This window comes from Perca fluviatilis, chromosome 11 (assembly GCF_010015445.1).
Source record: "Perca fluviatilis chromosome 11, GENO_Pfluv_1.0, whole genome shotgun sequence".
Classification (NCBI taxonomy): domain Eukaryota; kingdom Metazoa; phylum Chordata; class Actinopteri; order Perciformes; family Percidae; genus Perca; species Perca fluviatilis.
This window is the reverse complement of record NC_053122.1, coordinates 9381821-9402663: the sequence shown is the minus strand read 5'-3', so window position 1 is coordinate 9402663 and position 20843 is coordinate 9381821. Positions and strand designations below refer to the sequence as shown.

At 38.4% G+C, this 20843-nt stretch overlaps 2 protein-coding genes across 2 annotated transcripts in view; one reads left to right on the top strand and one right to left on the bottom strand.

Moving 5' to 3' along the window:
- LOC120568397 (GTPase IMAP family member 8-like) overlaps positions 1-1877 on the top strand; it is a 109711-nt gene extending 107834 nt beyond the window's left edge. The window contains exon 8 of the mRNA XM_039815912.1: positions 1516-1877. Within this exon, the coding sequence (XP_039671846.1) occupies positions 1516-1733 (218 nt within the window). The 3' untranslated portion in view covers positions 1734-1877. The remainder of the gene's footprint in view (positions 1-1515) is intronic.
- The window catches only part of LOC120568395, a 66928-nt gene that overhangs the window by 23884 nt on the left and 22201 nt on the right, over positions 1-20843 (bottom strand). Inside the window, exon 8 of the mRNA XM_039815909.1 lies at positions 10063-10443. Within this exon, the coding sequence (XP_039671843.1) occupies positions 10063-10443 (381 nt within the window). The remainder of the gene's footprint in view (positions 1-10062; positions 10444-20843) is intronic.

The window sequence follows — 20843 nt, the reverse complement described above, 5'->3', positions numbered from 1 at the left end:
TTTAAAAATCTTTACAGTCATTCCCTGAACGAACCAAGCTGACCTGCAAGGGCTGGGCAATATATCGATATTATATCAATATCGTGATATGAGACTAGAAATCGTCTTAGATTTTGGATATCGTAATATCGTGATATGACAAGTACTTTCCACCTCTGATGTGATTACAGCCTGTTAGAGAGTTTATGTCATCTCATCTTTCTCTCTGTTGTATTACAGCATCTGCATTTAGGATTGTGCTGCTGGGAAAAAGCGAGGACAAACAGACACAAATTTGTAACTTTATAATCGGGAACCAAATTTTTCATAACCAAAGAACTTCCCCAACCAGGCAATGTGTGGCAACCTGTGGAGAGTGGAGAGGAAAACCATTAACGGTCGTGAAAACTCCAGACATGTTCAGTCTGTCTGAGGAGAACTTGAGAAGAGAGGTGAAAAACTGTGTGACTCTTTGTCCTCCTGGACCAAATGTTCTGCTGCTGTTAGTGAAGCCTTCTGAATTCACAGAGAAGAACAGACAAACACTGAAGTTCATCCTGAGTTTGTTTGGTCAAGATGCCTTTGAGTACTCAATGATGATTGTGACACATCAGTGGGAAGAAATGAGAGCCCCTGTTAATGAACTCCTTAAAGACTGTGGAGGAAGATACTACAGCATATCTGAAGAAAACCATAGATCATTAATGGAGAAGATTGAAGAAACAGCAAATAAAAACAACAAAACCCCACCGCCTGTGTCTGAACACATCAAACCAGCTTTGAACCTGGTTCTCTGTGGGAGGAGAGGAGCAGGGAAGACTTCAGCAGCCAAGGCCATTTTAGGTCAGACAGAGTTTCCTTCAGTGTCCAACTCATCAGAGTGTGTTAAACATCAGGGAGAGGTGTGTGGACGTTGGGTTTCCCTGGTGGAGCTGCCTGCCTTGTATGGAAAACCTCAGGAGGCAGTGATGGAGGAATCCTTCAGGTCTATCTCCCTCTGTGATCCTGAGGGAGTTCATGCCTTCATCCTGGTCCTACATGTGGGTCCCCTCACTGATGAAGACAAGGGAGAGTTAGAGACCATCCAGAACACATTCAGCTCTGCAGTCAATGACTTCACTATGATCCTGTTCACAGTGGAGTCAGATCCTACAGCTCCAGCTGTTGATAACTTTCTAGAGGATAACATTAAGGAGCTCTCTGAGAGCTGTAGAGGAAGATATGTTCTCAATATCAACGACAAGCAGCAGATCCCAGAGCTGTTGGATGGTGTGGAAAAGATGAGAGTCGCTGAGTCCAGATTCTTCACAAAGGACATGTTCACCAAGGCTCAGATGAAGAAGGTTGTAGAGCAGGAGAGAGCTAATGCGAGACTCAAAGCTGAACTGCAGGATGTTAAAAAGAAGAGTGAGGTGGAAGGTGATAAAAAACATCAGCGCAGAGAGGCAGAGGAAGCCATACAGAAGGAAGTGAAGAGGATCCTGAAGGAGAAAGAAGAAGAAATGCAGAGACAGAGGGAGGAGCTTCAAAGAAAACATGAGGAGGAAATGGAAGCAGTGAAGAGAAGAATGGAACAAGAGAAAGCAGATATTGAACATGAGAGAGCCAAACAACTTGAAGAAATGAAGGAAAACATCAACAAGGCGCGAGGAGAGAAAGAAAGAACAGGAAATGAGAGAAGAAGAAGACAGGAAGAAGAGAAGACAGGAAGAACTTCAACAACAGGAGTGGGAGCAAAAACTTGGAGCTCTTAAGTCAGAATCAGAAGAAAAGTTGGAGCAGAGTAAAGAAGAGATGAGAAGGAAACGAGAGGACTGGGAAAAGGAAAGAGACGAATGGTGGGACAAACGAAATCAAGAAAATGAACAGAAACGACATGAGGAGCAAACAAGACTTAAAAAACTCCAAGAAGAATATGAGCAGGAAAGAGAAAAATATGAAATGAAAAGATTTAAACAGAGAAAAGGAGATGAGGTTCAGACAGAAATACACCAAGGACTTCACAGCATTGGTCGAGAAGCACATGGAGGAAATACAGGACATGAAGCAGAGGCATGAGAGACAGATACAAGAGGATGAAAAGAGCCATGGCCAAGAGTAAAATCAAGACCTCTCAAGTCACAAAGAAAAAACACTGAAAGAAGAAATAAAGGACTAAAGGAAGAAAACGCATGAAGAAGAAATTAAACAAAACTAATCAAGGGTTCTAAAAGAAGAAATGGAAACTGAAAGTTTGAAGAATACTTTGCTTCCATATCATGTCAACTATAAGTAATTTACAAACAAAATTACACACACACACTCACACACACACACACACACACACACACACACACACACACACACACACACACACACACACACACACACACACACACACACACACACACACACACACATGTATTTTAGATTTACTTATTTGCTGGACCATGGAGGTGGTTCGACCAGGAGCCTGGATGTCTCTTTCTGTCTGAGTGACTGATAAGTGTACCTCAGACAGACATTGCTGTGAAGTGTTCATTGTGTTCAATGAGCTACAATCTGACTACTCTCTGTCACTGCAGGTTCAAAGTATCATACGTATATGATTCCTCTTGCTCTCATCATTTGTATACTTATTTTAGTATCATTTGTTAAATTGATAATTGTACATTTATCAAAATGAAACATTTCCATGAGAACCCAAAAAAACATTTAGAAACCTACACATTTATTTGGGCAAAGACATAAGAAAAGACCACATTGTATTTTTTTTAAAGATTATTTTTCAGGGGCTTTTCCCTTTAGTTCAAAGTGGATAGACATGAAAGGGGGAGAGAGATGGGTGATGACACGCAGCAAAGGACAGCAGGTCGGATTCAAACCCTGCGACGCTGCAGGATTCAGCCAACATGGGGTGAACACTCTTACTGGGTGAGCTATAGGTCTCCCCTTGGTCAGGATGACTGGTTTCAGCCAGTATAGGGCCAAAATGGATAATTTCTAAAAATGTATTTTCATCAAGCTCAAAGCTCTTAAGACGATAAAAAATACTGCTAAACATTATTCATGAGTCTTTAAAGACTATCCAAGAAGAATGCCTAGTAGTACTGGAGGGAGCAGCATTGGGCTGATAACCACCATCCAACAAAATGTGCAAAGCCTATTCTGATCAAATGAAGCTTGAGTAAAACCACTTGTCACCTTCTTGCTCAGCAAGAATTAATGAATCACAGTGACGATAAATCTGGGCCTTCACCAACGTTCCCAGTTCAAAATGCTGATACAGTAACTGTGCTTGAGTGGCACTGGCACACAGACTGAACATGTCTTTTAGGGCTGTCATTGACTAAAGAAATTCTATGTCAACTAACACTCCTGATTTTGTCGACTAATCAATTAGTTGATTTAATCGACAGATCTGTAAAACTGAGTTTCTCCACAAGGAATCATGCAAAAGCACCATGTTAAATCTTGTGTTTACCAGATGTGCTCTTCTCTGCAACCGTTCAAGGCAGATGGCCAACCACCTAGAGACAGGTTCTGTACGATGTTTCTGCCTGATAGAAGTTTTTCCTCTTCATCGCCGCACTAAGTGCATTTACTTTTAGGGGAACTGTTGAGTGTCTGTAAATTATAAAGTGTGGTCTAGACCTACTCTATCTGTATGATTTGACAGTATGAATAAGATTGAATTTTCTGGTTTATTTATGAAGACACTATTATTGTCATTTAGCCAGTGGATCTTTTCAGACCATTCAGTAAAATAATCCATAACTTAAACTTATTTCTGGGGCATTGCACAAGACAAGCTTATGTATATATATAGGTCAACTTTGATATTTTCAAGCAGTAGTATTTCCTAATCCGAATTTAGTGGCCTACTCAAAATCTAATTTCTGGCAATACATCATACTAAGTCATTAAAACCAGGAAGGCAGACTTCAAATATGCAGAAGAATTTATTAACATGAACACTAGACCGAACTCTGAAAACTGGAAAGGACTTGAAACATTTCACTGGAACTATTTTACAGCAGACCTTAGAAGTGATACATGTAGGCCAGCTCCTCCTCAAACTCCCTCGTACGTGTCCATTGTCAGCGTCATTTCCTTGCTTCCCAGCTAGCTGATGATACAGCTATTTTCTTAAAAGATGAATTTCAGGTTTAAAAAGTTATATTCAGGATTAGCGTTAAATATGAAAGAATTTACCCTTTTTCCACTCAAAGAAAGCAATATACATACAACATAATTTGAGGGTATTCCTGTTAAAGAGAAAGTAACATACTTTGGAATTAATATTTGTAAATATCAGACAGAAAAGATGAAATCCAATTTTCAACCTCTCATTCCAAAAGTTAAAAATACATTTGATAGATGGCTCATGAGAGATTTATCACTCAAAGGTCAGGTACTTTTATCCAAAACTGAAGGATTATCCAGAGTAGTTTATCCGACCGAAGTCTTAGATCTTCCAAAACCTTTTATTAAGAAAATAGATTCTACATTATTCAATTTCATATGGAAAAATAAGCCTCACTATTTAAATAAAAATACTTTATGTAATCCATACAATCAAAGAGGTTTGAATCTTCTTGATTTCAATACATCTAATATAATTTTCAAGGTGAACTGGATTAAAAATTATATAAAAATAAAGATAAACTGTGGTATTTTTCTTTATTTTTCATAAAGTTGAGGGCATTGAATTCTTACTAAAGTGCAATTTTGATGTTGATAAAATCCCTCTTCAGCTATCTAACTTTCATAGACAGGTTCTTTTATGTTGGTTTAGATATTTTAGACATTTGACACATTGCCCCACAGTTGCTCGATTCAAACATTACTGGAATAACCACTGTGGGAATATCAATTGGAATTTGATTTGGACCTATTATAATAAATACATTGTTAGTAATAAAGTAAATGAAGTATATTTCAAAATTGTCCATGGCATCTACCCAACAAATCAAATTTTAAAGAAATATAAATCTGATCTTTCTGAATCCGGCATATTTTGTGGTGTTTTCACAGAGATTTGTTTTGTGAATGTTTTTATGTCAGATTGTTCTGGATTGATGTGGAGGATGTATTTCATGTATTGTGTGGCTCTAGGATAAAATTACAAAGTAGAGACATTATTTTTTACTATGAAGGAAATGATTTGAATGAGTTTTCATTTTGAATCTTTTAATTTTATTTGGAAAATGTTATATCCATAAATGTAAATGGTCTGAAAGAAATTCCCCAATTTAAAAATGACATGAAATTATATTTTGAAACTTTAAAAGGACTGACAAATAAGAAAGCCATCCGGACTCTGTACATTTACAATGCCTTATAACCTCTTTAATGTAAATTCCATGCGCCCCTTTTTTCATATATGTATGTATGCATTTAATGTTTTCAGTGTGTTTGTGTATTTGTACTTGAATAATAAAGTTTTTTGAAGAAAAAAAAAAGAGTTCATGGATGGGTCCAGTCAACCCACTCCTCATTCAGGATGCAACGAGCAATACATCCATGATATCACCACTGAATCAAATTGCATTCTGATTCAAAAGGTACCAATTCAATTTAATGAAATATATATATATTTATTTATGTATTTATTTATTATATTATATATATATATATTTCTTTTTTTTCAGTTATAATGCCAATTTTGCTGGCATATGAAAGATTCTCAGAGAACTAAAACTGTTAATTGTACAAGGAACCATCTAACCTGGTGCATTATTAAAAATATGAATGATGTTAAGAATTGAGAGCCCAGAATTATACAAGTGCTTTTTTAGTGCAGAAGGTGTGACAGAGAGATGGTATACCTAAAGCCATGGTCATACCTGGTTTTCCCTTGCCAAAATTTTGCCTAACTTTGGAGCGTTATTTAACATGACATGAATTCCTTTGATCATTTAGTTTCATATTATATCAATATATTCAGTCTAGCTTTAAAATTAAGTGCCTCTTCAAAGATTGGTCTCAGGATTTTATGAATCAATATCAGATCATTCAAGAGAAAATCTTTTTTTTTTAAACCCAACCCTCTAAAGGCAATGTCTAACATACCTTTAAATACTTCTTGTGATCATTGTACATGTAGTTCCATGTCAGTGTGTAAACAGCAGTAACAGAATAATACCTGAGGTACTGGACCCAGCCACACAGAGAGACTTTCTCTCCCACATGATGGGATCTCAGTTCTCCACAGGTGTGACTCCTGAATGACAGACTGCTGGGACCTGGAAAATTAACCAAATAAAGATTATGGCTGGACGATAACTGGAATGGTTGTGATCATATGATGATTCATTAAATAGTTGACAACTAACTTTAAAACAATCTTTGCAGCTCTACTGTCAACTAAGACCTTTGTATATACTATAAATGGACTACTTTTATAAGGCCAAAACAATTAGTGTTATTTAGTTATTAGTTATGAGTTTTTGGGCATTGCACATTATTGTTCTGTATTTGTGTTGGTTGAGGGAGGTGAGGGTGGGGTGGAATATTATGTTTTGGTATTTCTGTAAGTATCATTGGTGAATAATGTGAAAAACTAAACTAAAAACTGTTTTAAAAAAGCCTTAAATAATCAATCTTTTCTATGAGGTTTTGGGCTAACTTAATACCACTTGTCATTTAGTGTACACATGGACCCTCCGCAGCGTTGTAAAGGAAGGTCTGGCAAAGCGAGACTACATGGACCCTAATGGGATTTATTGTCAGTAAACCTATCAATCAAACAACCAATCCCTTCCAGAGTACCTGTGCTTGGAGGATGAGCCTTGCTGAGTGTGTGAGAGCAGCTCAGCTGTCTGAGTTGAGGTTTCCACAGCAGCCGTCCTTGACCTGAGGTCGAGGCTGAGCTCTGGTACCAGACAGCGGCATTTCTGAGTCCACTCAACACTCTCTGCAGCACATATCGGCTTTTTGTTGCCATCTTCTATATCGAGCTGTCCAGTCCTTGCTGTTTGGATGAAGCCATTCATTTTGGCGTGACTTTGACAGCGAATAACTTTACATCTGAAGCGTTTAAAGACTCTATTTGTCAATTTTTTTTTGTTTATTTCTAAAGAAACACGACAATGTATTACCTTGTATCTCACATTATGGCTCCTTAGCAGGCATTTATTTTTTTTAAAATAGGCTAATAATTGTGTCATAACCACATGACGTCGCACAGTAGTGAAATTACCGTACAGTACAGGAGAAGCTCGCAGGCAGTTTCGACTTACATTACACAATATATACTGTATATACTGTATATATATATATATATATATATGTATACAATACACAATAATTAGCCTGTGCCTATGTTATCTCCTTACATATACCTACGCTCTCTGTCTCTGTAAGATTGGGAATGATTGAGATTTCTCTCGGCACAGCTACCAGAAGACTTACAACTTTCAGACACGTTGCTCACGTCACATCTACGTCTTCAAGCTCAGAAAAGTGCTTCTAACAGACTTCACTGCTCTCAATTGCAAGTCTATGGCGTCACTTTGACCATTTCTTTAACTGTACATGCATAGATACAATATAAATGTTGTCAATGTACAAGAAATAATTAGCCTACCTAAGCAAAAAAAAAAGGGGGAGCTACTTAAAAATGCACTAGTCAAAAGCAAAAAGGCTAGAGAAAATAAAATTAACATTTACAACAGCACACAAGAGGAGATTAATCAAAACAGTAGTTTCCAAGATATGGCACTAAACAGTTTGGGGTTGGTGTGTACTAAACAGCTGAATATTGGCTGAAAAAACAGTCAGAGATCTTTACCAGCCACCTAGTTCTTACAGTGGGAATTATGGCCAAAAGCAATGTTGAATGTTTAAATTTTTCACACTAAAGATTAAGAATGCTATTTAATGCATGTATTTAGTTTTCCATGGCACAAAAACGAAGGAAGTATCAAACGGTGGATTATTTGTCATTTTGATAAATGAACAATATGTATGCTAAGTAGCTGGATGTCTTAGCACTTTGTGAAATCTACATGACAGCTGGGCACACTCCATCATGTGCTTCGATTCAGATTAATTTTCCAGCTGTTGTTTTAAACATCAAGAATAAACTTTCACTCTCAGCTATGTGACTGTGTGTGTTTCTGGGAGGTGTCAGTCAGGACACGGGAGTCAGGTATTCCATTTAATATATTTAATCAGGAAGGTTATAGGTGGGACACATGTTTAAGCTTCACAGCAGAGGTGGAAAAAGTACTAAAATATTGGACTCAAGTAAAAGCACCAATACTTTGATGAAATATTACACAAGTAAAAGTAATAAGTAGTTTATTTAAAATGTACTTTAAGTAAAAGTTACTTAGTTACATAAAACAAAACTATAAAACGGGACAGGGGGATCTCTCCCATGTAGGGAAAATAGGACAAGGGGTCATAAATCCAGAACTATTTTGTTTTTAATTAAATAAAAATCTATACAAATGTATTCACATGTAATAACAACATAATGCATGTCACACATGACATTTAAGACCCTTAGAAAAGTATAATCTGCAATTTGAGTTCAGACCATCCCATAAAACGTTTTCAATCAATCAATTGAAAGTGAAAGTGCCATACATTGTTGGTTCTGAGGGCCATCCCTTTCTTCACAAACATAAACAACAATTAATAAGCACATTAAGGGCAAATCAAGTGTTTGACTCCATAAATGACCAAAATAATATCTCTCCCATTTAGTGAAAATAGGACAAGGGGTCATACTGTAAATCCAAAACTATTTGGTTTTTACTTAAAGAAAAAGGTATAAAAATGTATACAAATGCAATAACAACATGAAACATGTCACATATGACATGTGAGACCTTATAAATGTATAATGTGCAATTTTACTACAGAACATCCCATAAAACATTTTCAAACAATCAATTGAAAGTGAAAGTACCATACATTGTTAGTTCTGACCACAAAACTACTCAATACAGTAACATGAGTACTGTATTTCGTTACTTTCCACCTCTGCTTTACAGTAATAAGATTTGTGTGTGTGTGTTCGTGCATGTGTATGTGTGTGTTAATACAAATAAAAAATGTATGTTACATTGCAAATAAACAATATCGAAATACAAAAATGATTAGGATGCAGTGTAATAAAATGTATACTATGCAAGGAAAATAATTATATTCAAATAATTATATGATCAATTTAACAAATAATGATTCTAAAAGTATAAGTATAAAAATAATGAGTATGAGAAATCTAATCTTATTTATATGATGTACTTTCAACCTGCAGTGACAAACAGTAGTCAGGCTGTAGCTCATTGAACACAATGAACCCTTCACAGCAATGTCTGTCTGAGGGACAGAAAGAAACATCCAGGCTCCTGGTTGCACCACCTCCATGGTCCAGCAAAAAGTAAAACTAAAACACGTGTGTATTTTTGTATGTTAATTACTTACAGATGTAAGTAATTGACATACAAACATTAACATTTCCCATATTGATGTAATATGGGAAAAAGCAAAGTATTCTTTAAACTGACTGTGTTAAATGCCTGCAGTTAAAAGATGTTAAAAAAATGTTTAACATCATAATGATCAAGAGTCAGTGGGGAGGGTCAAAGGATGATACATTTGTTTTGGTATTTTTCTTTCAACTCTTTCATTTCCTGTTCATGTCGTTTCCTCAAGTTCTCGGTTTCTTCTTTTAAAACCCTTGATTGGTTTTGTTTGTCTTCCATTTCTTCTTCATGCGTTCTCTTCAACTCCTTTATTTCTTCTTTTAGAGTTTCTTCTTTGTGAGTTAAGAGGTCTTTTAACAGATTGTACTGTTGGCCGTGGCTCTCTGCTGACTCTTGTATCTGTCTCTCTTGCCTTTGCTTCATGTCCTTTATTTCCTCCATGTGCTTCTCGACCAACGCTGTGAAGTCCTTGGTGTATTTCTGTCTGAACTCATTGAACTCTTCAGCCTGTTTTCTGGCCTCCTCTTCATATTTCTTCTTCATGTCCTCCAGTTGTTTCTTATAGTTTTCCTCCAATTCTTTTCTCTCCTTTTCCTCCTGTTCTCTTCTTTTCGATCTTCTTCTTTTCTTTTCTTTTCATTTTTTTCTCTTTCCTGCTCATATTCTTCTTGGAGTTTTTTAAGTCTTGTTTGCTCCTCATGTCGTTTCTGTTCATTTTCTTCATTTCGTTTGTCCCACCATTCGTCTCTTTCCTTTTCCCAGTCCTCTCGTTTCCTTCTCATCTCTTCTTTACTCTGCTCCAACTTTTCTTCAGATTCTGACTTAAGAGCTCCAAGTGTTTGCTCCCACTCCTGTCGTTGAAGTTCTTCCTGCCTTCTCTTCTTCCTGTCTTCTTCTTCTCTCATTTCCTGTTCTTTCTTTCTCTCCTCGCGCTCCTTGTTGATGTTTTCCTTCATTTCTTCAAGTTGTTTGACTCTCTCTTGTTCAATATCTGTTTTCTCTTGTTCCATTCTTCTCTTCACTGCTTCCATTTCCTCCTCATGTTTTCTTTGAAGCTCCTCCCTCTGTCTCTGCATTTCTTCTTCTTTCTCCTTCAGGATCTTCTCCACTTCCTTCTGTATGGCTTCCTCGGCCTCTTGGAACATCTCTGAGGTGTAGCAGTTACCTCCATTTTGTTTCATCATTTTATTGGACTTCTTCAGCAGCTCTCTGACTTGTGTGTTATCATTCGTAACCTTATTATTGAAGACCTGGTATCTTCCTCCACAGTCACGTACCAGTTTTTTCAAAAAGTCATCTGAGTCTTCTATATAACTCTCAATTGACTGACTGAGATCATCTCCTCTGGTGAATATAATGATGATGAAGTCTCCTGACTTCTTACCAAAATATTTCTTGATCAGTTCCACAGAGTCCTTTTCCTCCTGTGTAAAGCGACCAATCTGCAGCACCAGTAAGAAGACATGAGGTCCAGGAGACAACATGCTGATGCATTTCAGAAGCTCCAGTTGAACGTCATCATTGGACAGAGTCGTGTCGAACAAGCCGGGAGTGTCGACCACAGCAACAGGCTGTCCATCAATCTCTCCTGTTGCTTTCTCGCAAAACTTAGTGACAGAGTTTGAGCTCCCTTTAGATGTAAAATGTTTTTTGCCCAGAATAGTGTTTCCAGTTGCACTCTTCCCATTGCCAGTCTTCCCAATCAGCACCATCCTGAGACACTCTCTGCTCTGATGTTCATCATCACCTTCCACCTCACTCTTCTTTTTAACATCAAGCAGTTCAGCTTTAAGTCTCGCATTAGCTCTCTCCTGCTCTACAACCTTCTTCATCTGAGCCCTGGTGAACATGTCCTTTGTGAAGAATCTGGACTCAGCGCCTCTCATCTTTTCCACACCATCCAACAGCTCTGGGATCTGCTGCTTGTCGTTGATATTGAGAACACATCTTCCTCTACAGCTCTCAGAGAGCTCCTGGATGTCCTTGTTACCCTCTAGAAAGTTAACAACAGCTGGAGCTGTAGGATCTGACTCCACTGTGATCAGGATCATAGTGAAGTCATTGACTGCAGAGCTGAATGTGTTCTGGATGGCCTCTAACTCTCCCTTGTCTTCATCAGTGAGGGGACCCACAGGTAGGACCAGGATGAAGGCATGAACTCCCTCAGGATCACAGAGGGAGATAGACCTGAAGGATTCCTCCATCACTGCCTCCTGATGTTCTCCATACAAGGCAGGCAGCTCCACCAGGGAAACCCAACGTCCACACACCTCTCCCTGATGTTTAACACACTCTGATGAAATGGACACTAACTCTGTCTGACCTAAAATGGCGTAGACTGCTGAAGTCTTCCCTGCTCCTCTCCTCCCACAGAGAACCAGGTTCAAAGCTGGTTTGATGTGTTCAGACACAGGCGGTGGGGTTTTGTTGTTTTTATTTGCTGTTTCTTCAATCTTCTCCATTAATGATCTACGGTTATCTTCAGACAAGCTGTAGTGTCTTCCTCCACAGTCTTTAAGGAGTTCATTAACAGGGGCTCTCATTTCTTCCCACGGATGTGTCACAAGGATCATTGAGTACTCAAAGGCATCTTGACCAAACAAACTCAGGATGGACTTCAGTGTTTGTCTGTTCTTCTCTGTGAATTCAGAAGGCTTCACTAACAGCAGCAGAACATTTGGTCCAGGAGGACAAAGAGTCACACAGTTTTTCACCTCTCTTCTCAAGTTCTCCTCAGACAGACTGAACATGTCTGTAGTTTTCACGACCGTTAATGGTTTTCCTCTCCACTCTCCACAGGTTGCCACAGATTGCCTGGTTGGGGAAGTTCTTTGGTTATGAAAAATTTGGTTACCGATGATGAAGTTACCAATTTTTGTCTGTTTGTCATCACTTTTTCCCAGCAGCACAATCCTAAATGCAGATGCTGTAATAGAACAGAGATAAAGATGAGATGACATAAACTCACTAAGAGGCTGTAATCACTACATCAGAGGTGGAAAGTAACCAAATGTTGTGTGGACTAGCCAGACCTTACTCCACAGCACTGTGGAGATAGGTTTGGCAATGCGAGACTAGTTGAAGTAAACAGCACTTGTTGATCCTTTCTGCTTTCTTCTATTCACCAGCTAACACTATAATATTATTCACAGTTAACCTGAGTTTAAAGATGCATTTAAATACCAACTCAATCACCTACATATTATATGCATATACATCTGTTTTACATAATAAATTATATTAGTACAGGAAATAGTGCTTTGTCCATACAGAGCAATGTATGTGGAGGTTGAGGTGGTCAATGGGAATGTATGTGTTAGCCACGAATGACTTCTATATATGTTCAATATAAACATTTGAATATTTCAGGAAAAAAAGCAGCATCACATTTCCCCTAACATGTTTATATTATTTATTCATTGTGATACATTTACTTACTGTGAGTCACAGGGTTTTCTTCTGAGAGTTGTGCAGGGGTTTTCGCTGTAATCCCTGTAAAAAGATGACATCATTAATATGCAGCTTAATGTTGTTAAATAAAGGAGCAGTGTGTAGGATTTAGTGGCATCTAGCGGTGACGTTGCAGATTACCACCAACTGAAAACCCTTCCTGTCCTCTCACCCCTGGTATGACATACTGTCATTATTCTTATTTCCCACACTGTCTTTAACAACTTTAGGCCAGATCTGAAACAGACTCATTGAAAAAACAGAACCTAACATGAATAAAAAAAGAGACCCAATCCAAAAGTGACCTGAGGACAGTCACACCCTGTCTGGACCAAATCCAGAATGTGGTGGAATTGAACAGACGTACACAATTCCAATCAGGTGTTGTGTCAAAGACTGTTTCCCCTGTTGATATGTGTTTCCCCTACCTAAACCTGAACAAAACCTTATCCCTAACCCTAACCGCAGAAGGGGGTGCTAAGCATTTTAACAGTAATGGAAACACATTCTCCTCCCTTTTCAAGCAGGTAGAGAACCTACGGTGGCCTTCAGGTATCATTAAAACCTCTCTGGACCCAGTGTTTGATTTGTCCTTTCTGGGCTACTGTAGAAACATGGCGGTGCAACATGGCGGGCTCTGTGGAAGAGATCCACTCCCTATGTAGAGGTGAAGGGCTCATTCTAAGCTTCTAAATGAAAACATAACAAATCTAAGTTGCAGGTGATTATACACTAATAAAACATAGTTATGAATATTATATTCCATTTCTGCCAATAGATCATCCTAAATTCTACACACTACTCCTTAATTCAATGAAGGAGGGTTTGTGTGAACAAAGTCTTCCTCAAAGTCAAAAATGTGTGTGCACTTACCAGTAGCTTTAACAGTTTCTATGATAGAAACCTTCTGTTTTGGGCTTTGATGATCCTCTGGTAAAGTAGATGGTGCATCCTCAAATGGTTCATAGGTCACATGCTTTCCGTTGTTCTCCTTTGCAGTTTGACCCAAACGTGTTAACAGCTCTGAAGGATCAAGGTTCTTCTTCTTCAAGTATCTGTACCTACATTTTCTGATCAGGTCTTTTAATGGAGGCTGTTCCATGTATGTTTCCATGGAAGCTGAACTCTTGTCTCTGGGTGGTGATATCAGCACCAATGAATGATCAAATGATTGATCACTGAAGAGTTGAAGGACTCTGTAGAGTCTCAGTTTGTGTTCTTCAGTGAAGCCTTCAGGCTGTAGAACCAGCAGGAGAACATGAGGTCCAGGAGCAGAGGATCTCACACAGGTTCTTACATGTTCTGTCAGTTTGTGTTGAGAGATGTTGGGATGCAGCAGATCTGGAGTGTTGACGACAACAACTTTTTTCTCCTGCAACGGTCCACCGATTTTCAAACAACATTCAGGTGCGTTGTTGAACATAGTCCCTCCCAGTATCAAGTTCCCCACTGAACTCCTCTCAGACCAGCTGTTCCCCAGCAGAACAACCCTCAGCTCAGACACTGTGAAAAACCCAAATAATTAGAAAGGGCAACTAAACACAGACTTATGTATTCATTTTTGATATACTATTACTATATACAGTATTAAATACTTTAAACACAAATATTCTCAAATAGTAGAACACCATAGTTCAGTTTGACTCACTGTCAGGTGGCAGAAACTCATAGCTGATACTGCGCTTCAGAGGATGCAGATCATCTGTGATTGGAAGGACACAACATTTTTTATACTTATTTATGTAATCAAATGTAATCTTAAGTAGGCCTGATGCTGGGCTGAATGTTCACTTTGTATGTTTTTTTCAGAGAAAGCTAAGGTACAAGTTACAAAATCTTTTTTTGATCATGAAGCCCAAAGTTACTCTACAATTAACTGGTGATCAGTGCAGTGTATAAACTCCACTGCAGACTGAAGTTTCTACCAACTAGTAAACAGAGTGACGGCTGACTCATATGAACAGTCCAATGTGTTGCTGGGGCAGCAGCATCGGAGCCAGCGACACAAACAGGCTGAACAAACTGATCAGGAAGGCTGGCTCCGTTATTGGCTGAAAACAGGACACATTTGAAGCTGTGGTGGAGAGAAGGTCACTAAACAAACTGTTATCTATCATGGATAACCCCGACCACCCTCTCCACCCCACACTGGTCCAACAGAGGAGCACCTTCTCTAAGAGGCTCCGACAGCTTCGATGTCGCACGGACCGCTACAGGAAATCATTCCTACCACAGGCAATTCACTTTTTAACACTTCATCCCTGAGTGTGAGATAAGACTCATATACATCACAACTGCACTGAATGCACCTTGCACAACCTTGCACAATATGTTTATCTACATCCTATCTTTACTAGGGAAACAGTTGTAAATTTATACTCCCCAACTTGCACATTAAGTTTATATATAATCTATATCTATTGAAACAGTTGTACATTTTATTTCCAAATTGTATTTTGCTGCTGCAACACCGTTATTTCCCATTTTTTTTGGGATCAATAAAAATCTATCTATCTATCTATCTATGTGGGTTCAATGCGCATCCGCAGGTCGACGACATATTCGTTTTGTATCAAATGGCTGTATTGTTACTGTTCTGCATTATTATAAACTAGGGCTGAACGATTAATTGAATTCGCAATAATATCACGATATGTTAAAACGTGATTTCCTAATGGCAAAGGCTGCGATTTGGTCACGTGTCTCGCGAGAGCAAATCAATGTTGCTAACTTAGGGACTTTGTCGCTAAATTTAGCAACTTTTCACACCCCCTTAGCAACTTAAAAAAAAAAAAAAGCAACTAGCGACAAATCTGGCGACTTTCTGTAGAAAAGACACCAGTACTGTCTGGCAAGCACGCAAGGTATTTCTCTCCTGTGGCTGCCAAAACAGTCTTCTGTTCTGTGACTGAGTGAGGAGCAGCCCCTCCCCTCTCTGCTCTCTCCTCATATGCAGCAGCACTGCACGGGCAGGTAGAAGGGGAGAAGGGACAGGGTGCGGGGCCGGTGTAGGTACGAGCGACAGCGGGATGCGACAGGAGAAAGACGCTGCTGAGCTGGCCTGGCCCTTGGCAAGCCAGCCTTCTTTGAGAATTCTTTTGTTTTTTTACTTCAAAGATAGGCTACCTAAGTAATAATTATAAGGTAAAATAAATTCCTGTATTGAATTTGTGATTATTTGGCTAAAGAGTTCTATTTCTTTCTATCTACCTTGCTGACACAACCACTAATCTTTATGCAGACCTTTGGAGCTGGTGCTAGCTACTTTCATTGGAAAAGAGTTGGCAACACTGGAGCAAATCAGTCTGCACCTCGCAGAGAAGCATCAACTTGGCACGCTAACACTATGCCGTACCTTGAGCAGATTTCATTCAAACAACTCTGAGTTGTAGTTTAAAACCTTTACAGCCATTTTAATAAAATGAAGGGTTTTATTCAGGCTCAAGTCCATACATGCAGTTAATGGATACAGGCACGCAGAACTGAAGGCTCGGTTAGCAACGATTAGCTCTGATTAGCGGTTAGCTCCAGTTAGCTAGCTATATAAAGATAAAGATATGGAGTGGAGGAGACTGCCGCAGAGAGGGCTAACAACCAGATGATGTTCGGGGAGCTTTCACAGCAATGTGGCCACGTTGTTTCAATGGTTTTATTAGTACAGTTAATCCCACGGCAAGACCACCAGCAGCATGCTACTGCTAACCAATGGGGTAAGCAAAGAATTTCTAATATAGGAAGAAGTTCCACTCCCTCGTTACTTCCGGCTTCTGAACTGGTTGCAGTTCCACCAGAAATCCATATAGGGGGCGCTCACAGGCCAGAGCAGAATGAATGGGGCTCTATGGAGCTATACCCGAGGCATCGACAACACAGCTGACAGGTTAGGCTCTCCCTGTTAATACACATACTAGAAAGAGGTTTGCTAATGTTTTAAAGACCACGCCGAAATATTCACTCTGACATTCTGGCTCTGCTTCGGATGCTGTCAAGCGGGATCTCCGATTGCAATCAGTCCTTCACTGACCAATCAGCATTCATTAGCAGAAGGCTAGCGTGCTATGGGTAACAACGACTCACCCTGTAAGAAATCAAAAGGACAAAAGTATTCGTTCATTCAACTTTCGACCTATAACCCATGTTGAACTTGCAAAAACTACAATCAAATCTGAGGTTTCTCAACGACAATCGGGCAAAAGAGACAAATTTAGCCGTCTAGCTCCATAGAGTCCCATTCATTTTGCACTGGACCGCGATCACCCCCAGTGAAACTCTGGTGGAACTGCAACCAAATTCGGTACAATGGGGCTGAATAGGGAGTGGAACGGCTTTCCGTAGACCGGCTTTGGGGTAAGCCTCTCCCCGGAACGCGTAGCTCCTGTGGCGCCATTTTGATGCTACCAAGCCATCACCTCCCGTTAGCATTCCATTGACTGTCATTCATTTTGGCACCACTTTGACAGCGAATAACTTGACATCTGAAGCGTTTAAAGACTCTATTTGTCCATTGTTTATTTCTAAAGAAACAAGACAATGTATACAAGGCTCCATTACCTTGTATCTCATGTTATGGGTCCGTAGCAGACGTTTTGTAAAAATAGGTTAACGATTGGGTCATAACCACGCAACTTACTGTCGCATAGTAGAGGAATTATCGTATAGTACAGGAGAAGCTCGCAGGCAGTTTCGACTTACATTCACTGTTTAAGTTTTATTACTAATCTTAACTAGCATGTTAGTGATAATTAATAATTAGCCTGTGCCTATGTTATCTCCTAACATATACCTACGCTCTCCGTCTCTGCAAGATTCGGAATGATTGAGATTTCTCTTGGGACAGCTACCAGAAGACTTAAAACTATCAGACAGGAGGCTCACGTCACATCTACATCTTCAAGCTCAGTTGGAGGCTGCTCAGTAACGCTCAAAGTGTTTCTAATATCCTTCACTGGTCTCCATCCAGAGCAACGGGATCTGTTGGTCCAGTTTATATACTGTCTATGCTACTAAAAAAAACTCTGAGCAAGTGCAACGTTGACGCTGTCATGCACATGGCACGCAACTTTTACTTAGGGGGAAGGACTGGAGGCATCTCGTCTGTGTGCGCTGTAAAAAAAAATACACTGTTGCATACTAGGCTATATTTTTACTTATTTAACTGTCTAGTAAAGTTCAAAGACAGTGTTTAAAAAGTGCAGTCCACATTTTTACATATGTTTATTACAGTAAATAATAGGCCTAATTAAATAATCTAAATACTACTAAGTGTGGTAAAGCCACCTATTTGTTTTTATATTTCTGGTCAGTGCTCAATATACTAGGCTACTGTGATTGTAATTCATATAAATTCATGCATCACCCAATTTCATCATCACATACAGGCCTGGCCTCCAGGAAAGAACAGTTTGTTTAATCTATCTAATCTTGTGTTGTTCATACTATACAGTGATTTATTGCTTGTCTTTGTTGAATAATACAGAAGACAAAGAGCTTAAAAAATAATTGCATCGCAATATTGGTGAAAATCGCAATTAGATTATTTTCCAAAATCGTTAAGCACTATTATAATCTATAATAATTCAGTTATGAGTCGCATCTCTCGCCATGTCCATTTTTCTTTTGTCTGTGGCTGCAAAATGTTACCAGCGGAAACACTATACACAATAAACTACAAATACCAAGTAGAATAGCGATGCACCATCAATTCACCTCACACACAAACACTCACTTCACAGATACAGCATGCAGCACAAAGCTTCAGTAATTTCATTCATCGTCATTTATACCAACTCGTTCTCATGCCAACTCGTCACATACTGATGCGTTGTCACTTGTCAACGAATATTAAAGTCCTGTGCGTCATACTTTGATGCACTACGATCATCTTTTACACACTGGAAACACAGTTTAACATTGTGAATTTAAACAAAATCACTTGGTTAGGGTTAGAATAAGTATGTTTGTAAAGTAACTAAAGTGATGCACACGACACGTACTAGACACAAACCTGGACGCCTCCTGGGTGAAACCTATGCTGTTTGACCCATCCACCCATTTGTTGGGACTGACCAATCAGAGGATTTTAATTCAGGGCTTTCAGACCATATATATATATATAATATAATAATAATAATATAATACTCTTTTGTTTTCTATATAATGTAGAGAGAGAAGAGTGTTAGACTAGACTAATAAAGACTCACCTATTGCTGCAGTCGCCATGATGTCACTCTGCTGCAAACATCAGAGACTAATTCAACTGGAAGCCAACTGCTGGGTGTGAAAACCTACAGAAAGTAGAATTTAAATATTATTCACATCATAAAAAAGTGTCTCAAAGCAACTTGGAGCTCAGATTGGTTACTGCAGACAACAATGTGAAGGTGGGTTTGTGATAAACAGATTTGTCTGTAAATTTTGCTAAAATTAAGTATTGATGTTAGCTTTAAGGATGATTGTTTTTCATGTATAATATAATCACATACATTAAGCAATGACTGTTTTGCTGTCACCTTCTAATTTCACAGGTCTCTTAAAAGAGATCCAGTAAATAAATAAATAAAGCTTAAATGAAAAAAGGTAAACTCCATGTAATCAAAAATGGCGACGACAAAATGTAATGTAAAATTCAGAGATTCAATAAATTAAAACATAACCTTTTTATATGTTATGTCAACCCTATACTATGTATACTGTGTGCCTCTTCCTGGGAGAAATAGTTTTGCAACGTGCTTATTAATGCGCCCTTTGAACAGTAGGCCTATGTTGCACTGCAGCCCCACCCTGACCATCCACTGGTGATTATTACACTGTCTCTTCGTTTTTGTAAAACATTTTTTATTCATTATTATTAATTTTATTATTACTATTATTATTATCCTTATTATTGTTGCTAATTACATTCTTATTCCTTTTTTCTCTCTTTTTTATGGGGCTTGTTCTCTGAATTGTCCTACCTATAACTATAAAAAAAAGAAAAAAGAAAATATAACCTTTGTCCGAGTTGTTTTATTTCGTTACATTATCAATACTGATATCAACCAGTCTTGTGCTGTTGAAAAATCAGTTTTATTGATCTACAATATTGATAGATAATTCTGCTTTTCAATTTGTATTTATCTTCAGTTGAGCTGAAATGCTACTGATATTTTGCCTCTTGCCACCAGTCCAACCCAGTGTAGCAAACGTAGTATCTACAGCAGTTATTTCAGTGAGTCAGATACATATTTAGTCAACATTTAGGTAAATATAAGAAAATATTAAAGAATTCAGATTGGGGTCAAAAAAGTTTCAGATTGGGATACCTTGACAAATATTTGGACAGGGATTGTTTATTGTCATCACATGTTTGACTTAAGTGTTATGGTGTGTTGAAAGAGACTGTTTTTTATACCTTTTACATTATATTTCACATCATTTAGCTGAGACTTTTATCCAAAGCAACTTATAATTGCTATCAGAGGTCAACGCATCTGGAGCAACTAGGGGTTAAGTGTCTTGCTCAGGGACACATTGGTTGATGTATCGCAGTGGGAATCAAACCCAGATCTCCCACACCAAAGGTATGTATCACATCCACCTCGCCATCACCACCTGTTCTCTGACCACATGCCATCACACTCATGAAATGAATCAGCCATGTGATGATGACACTAAACAATCCCTGTATAATAACCATGCACCTGAGTTAAATTCCTTCAGTGTCCAACCGTACTGTAGCCAATAAAGCTGATTTTGATTCTTAATAATAATAATAATAATAATAATAATAATAATAATAATAATAACCTATAAAATGTTTTACAACTCTAAACCCATCAGGGGGTGGTTTTCCAAACAAATGGTGACTAGAATTAGTTGACAACTAATTGATTAATCAATTAATCTTTGCAGCTGTAGAATACACACAAATGTGTAAAATATTTATTCGTTTGTAAAAACAAAACATATCATCTGTGTCAGTGTCCCACATTCCTGAACATGTTAGATCATGTG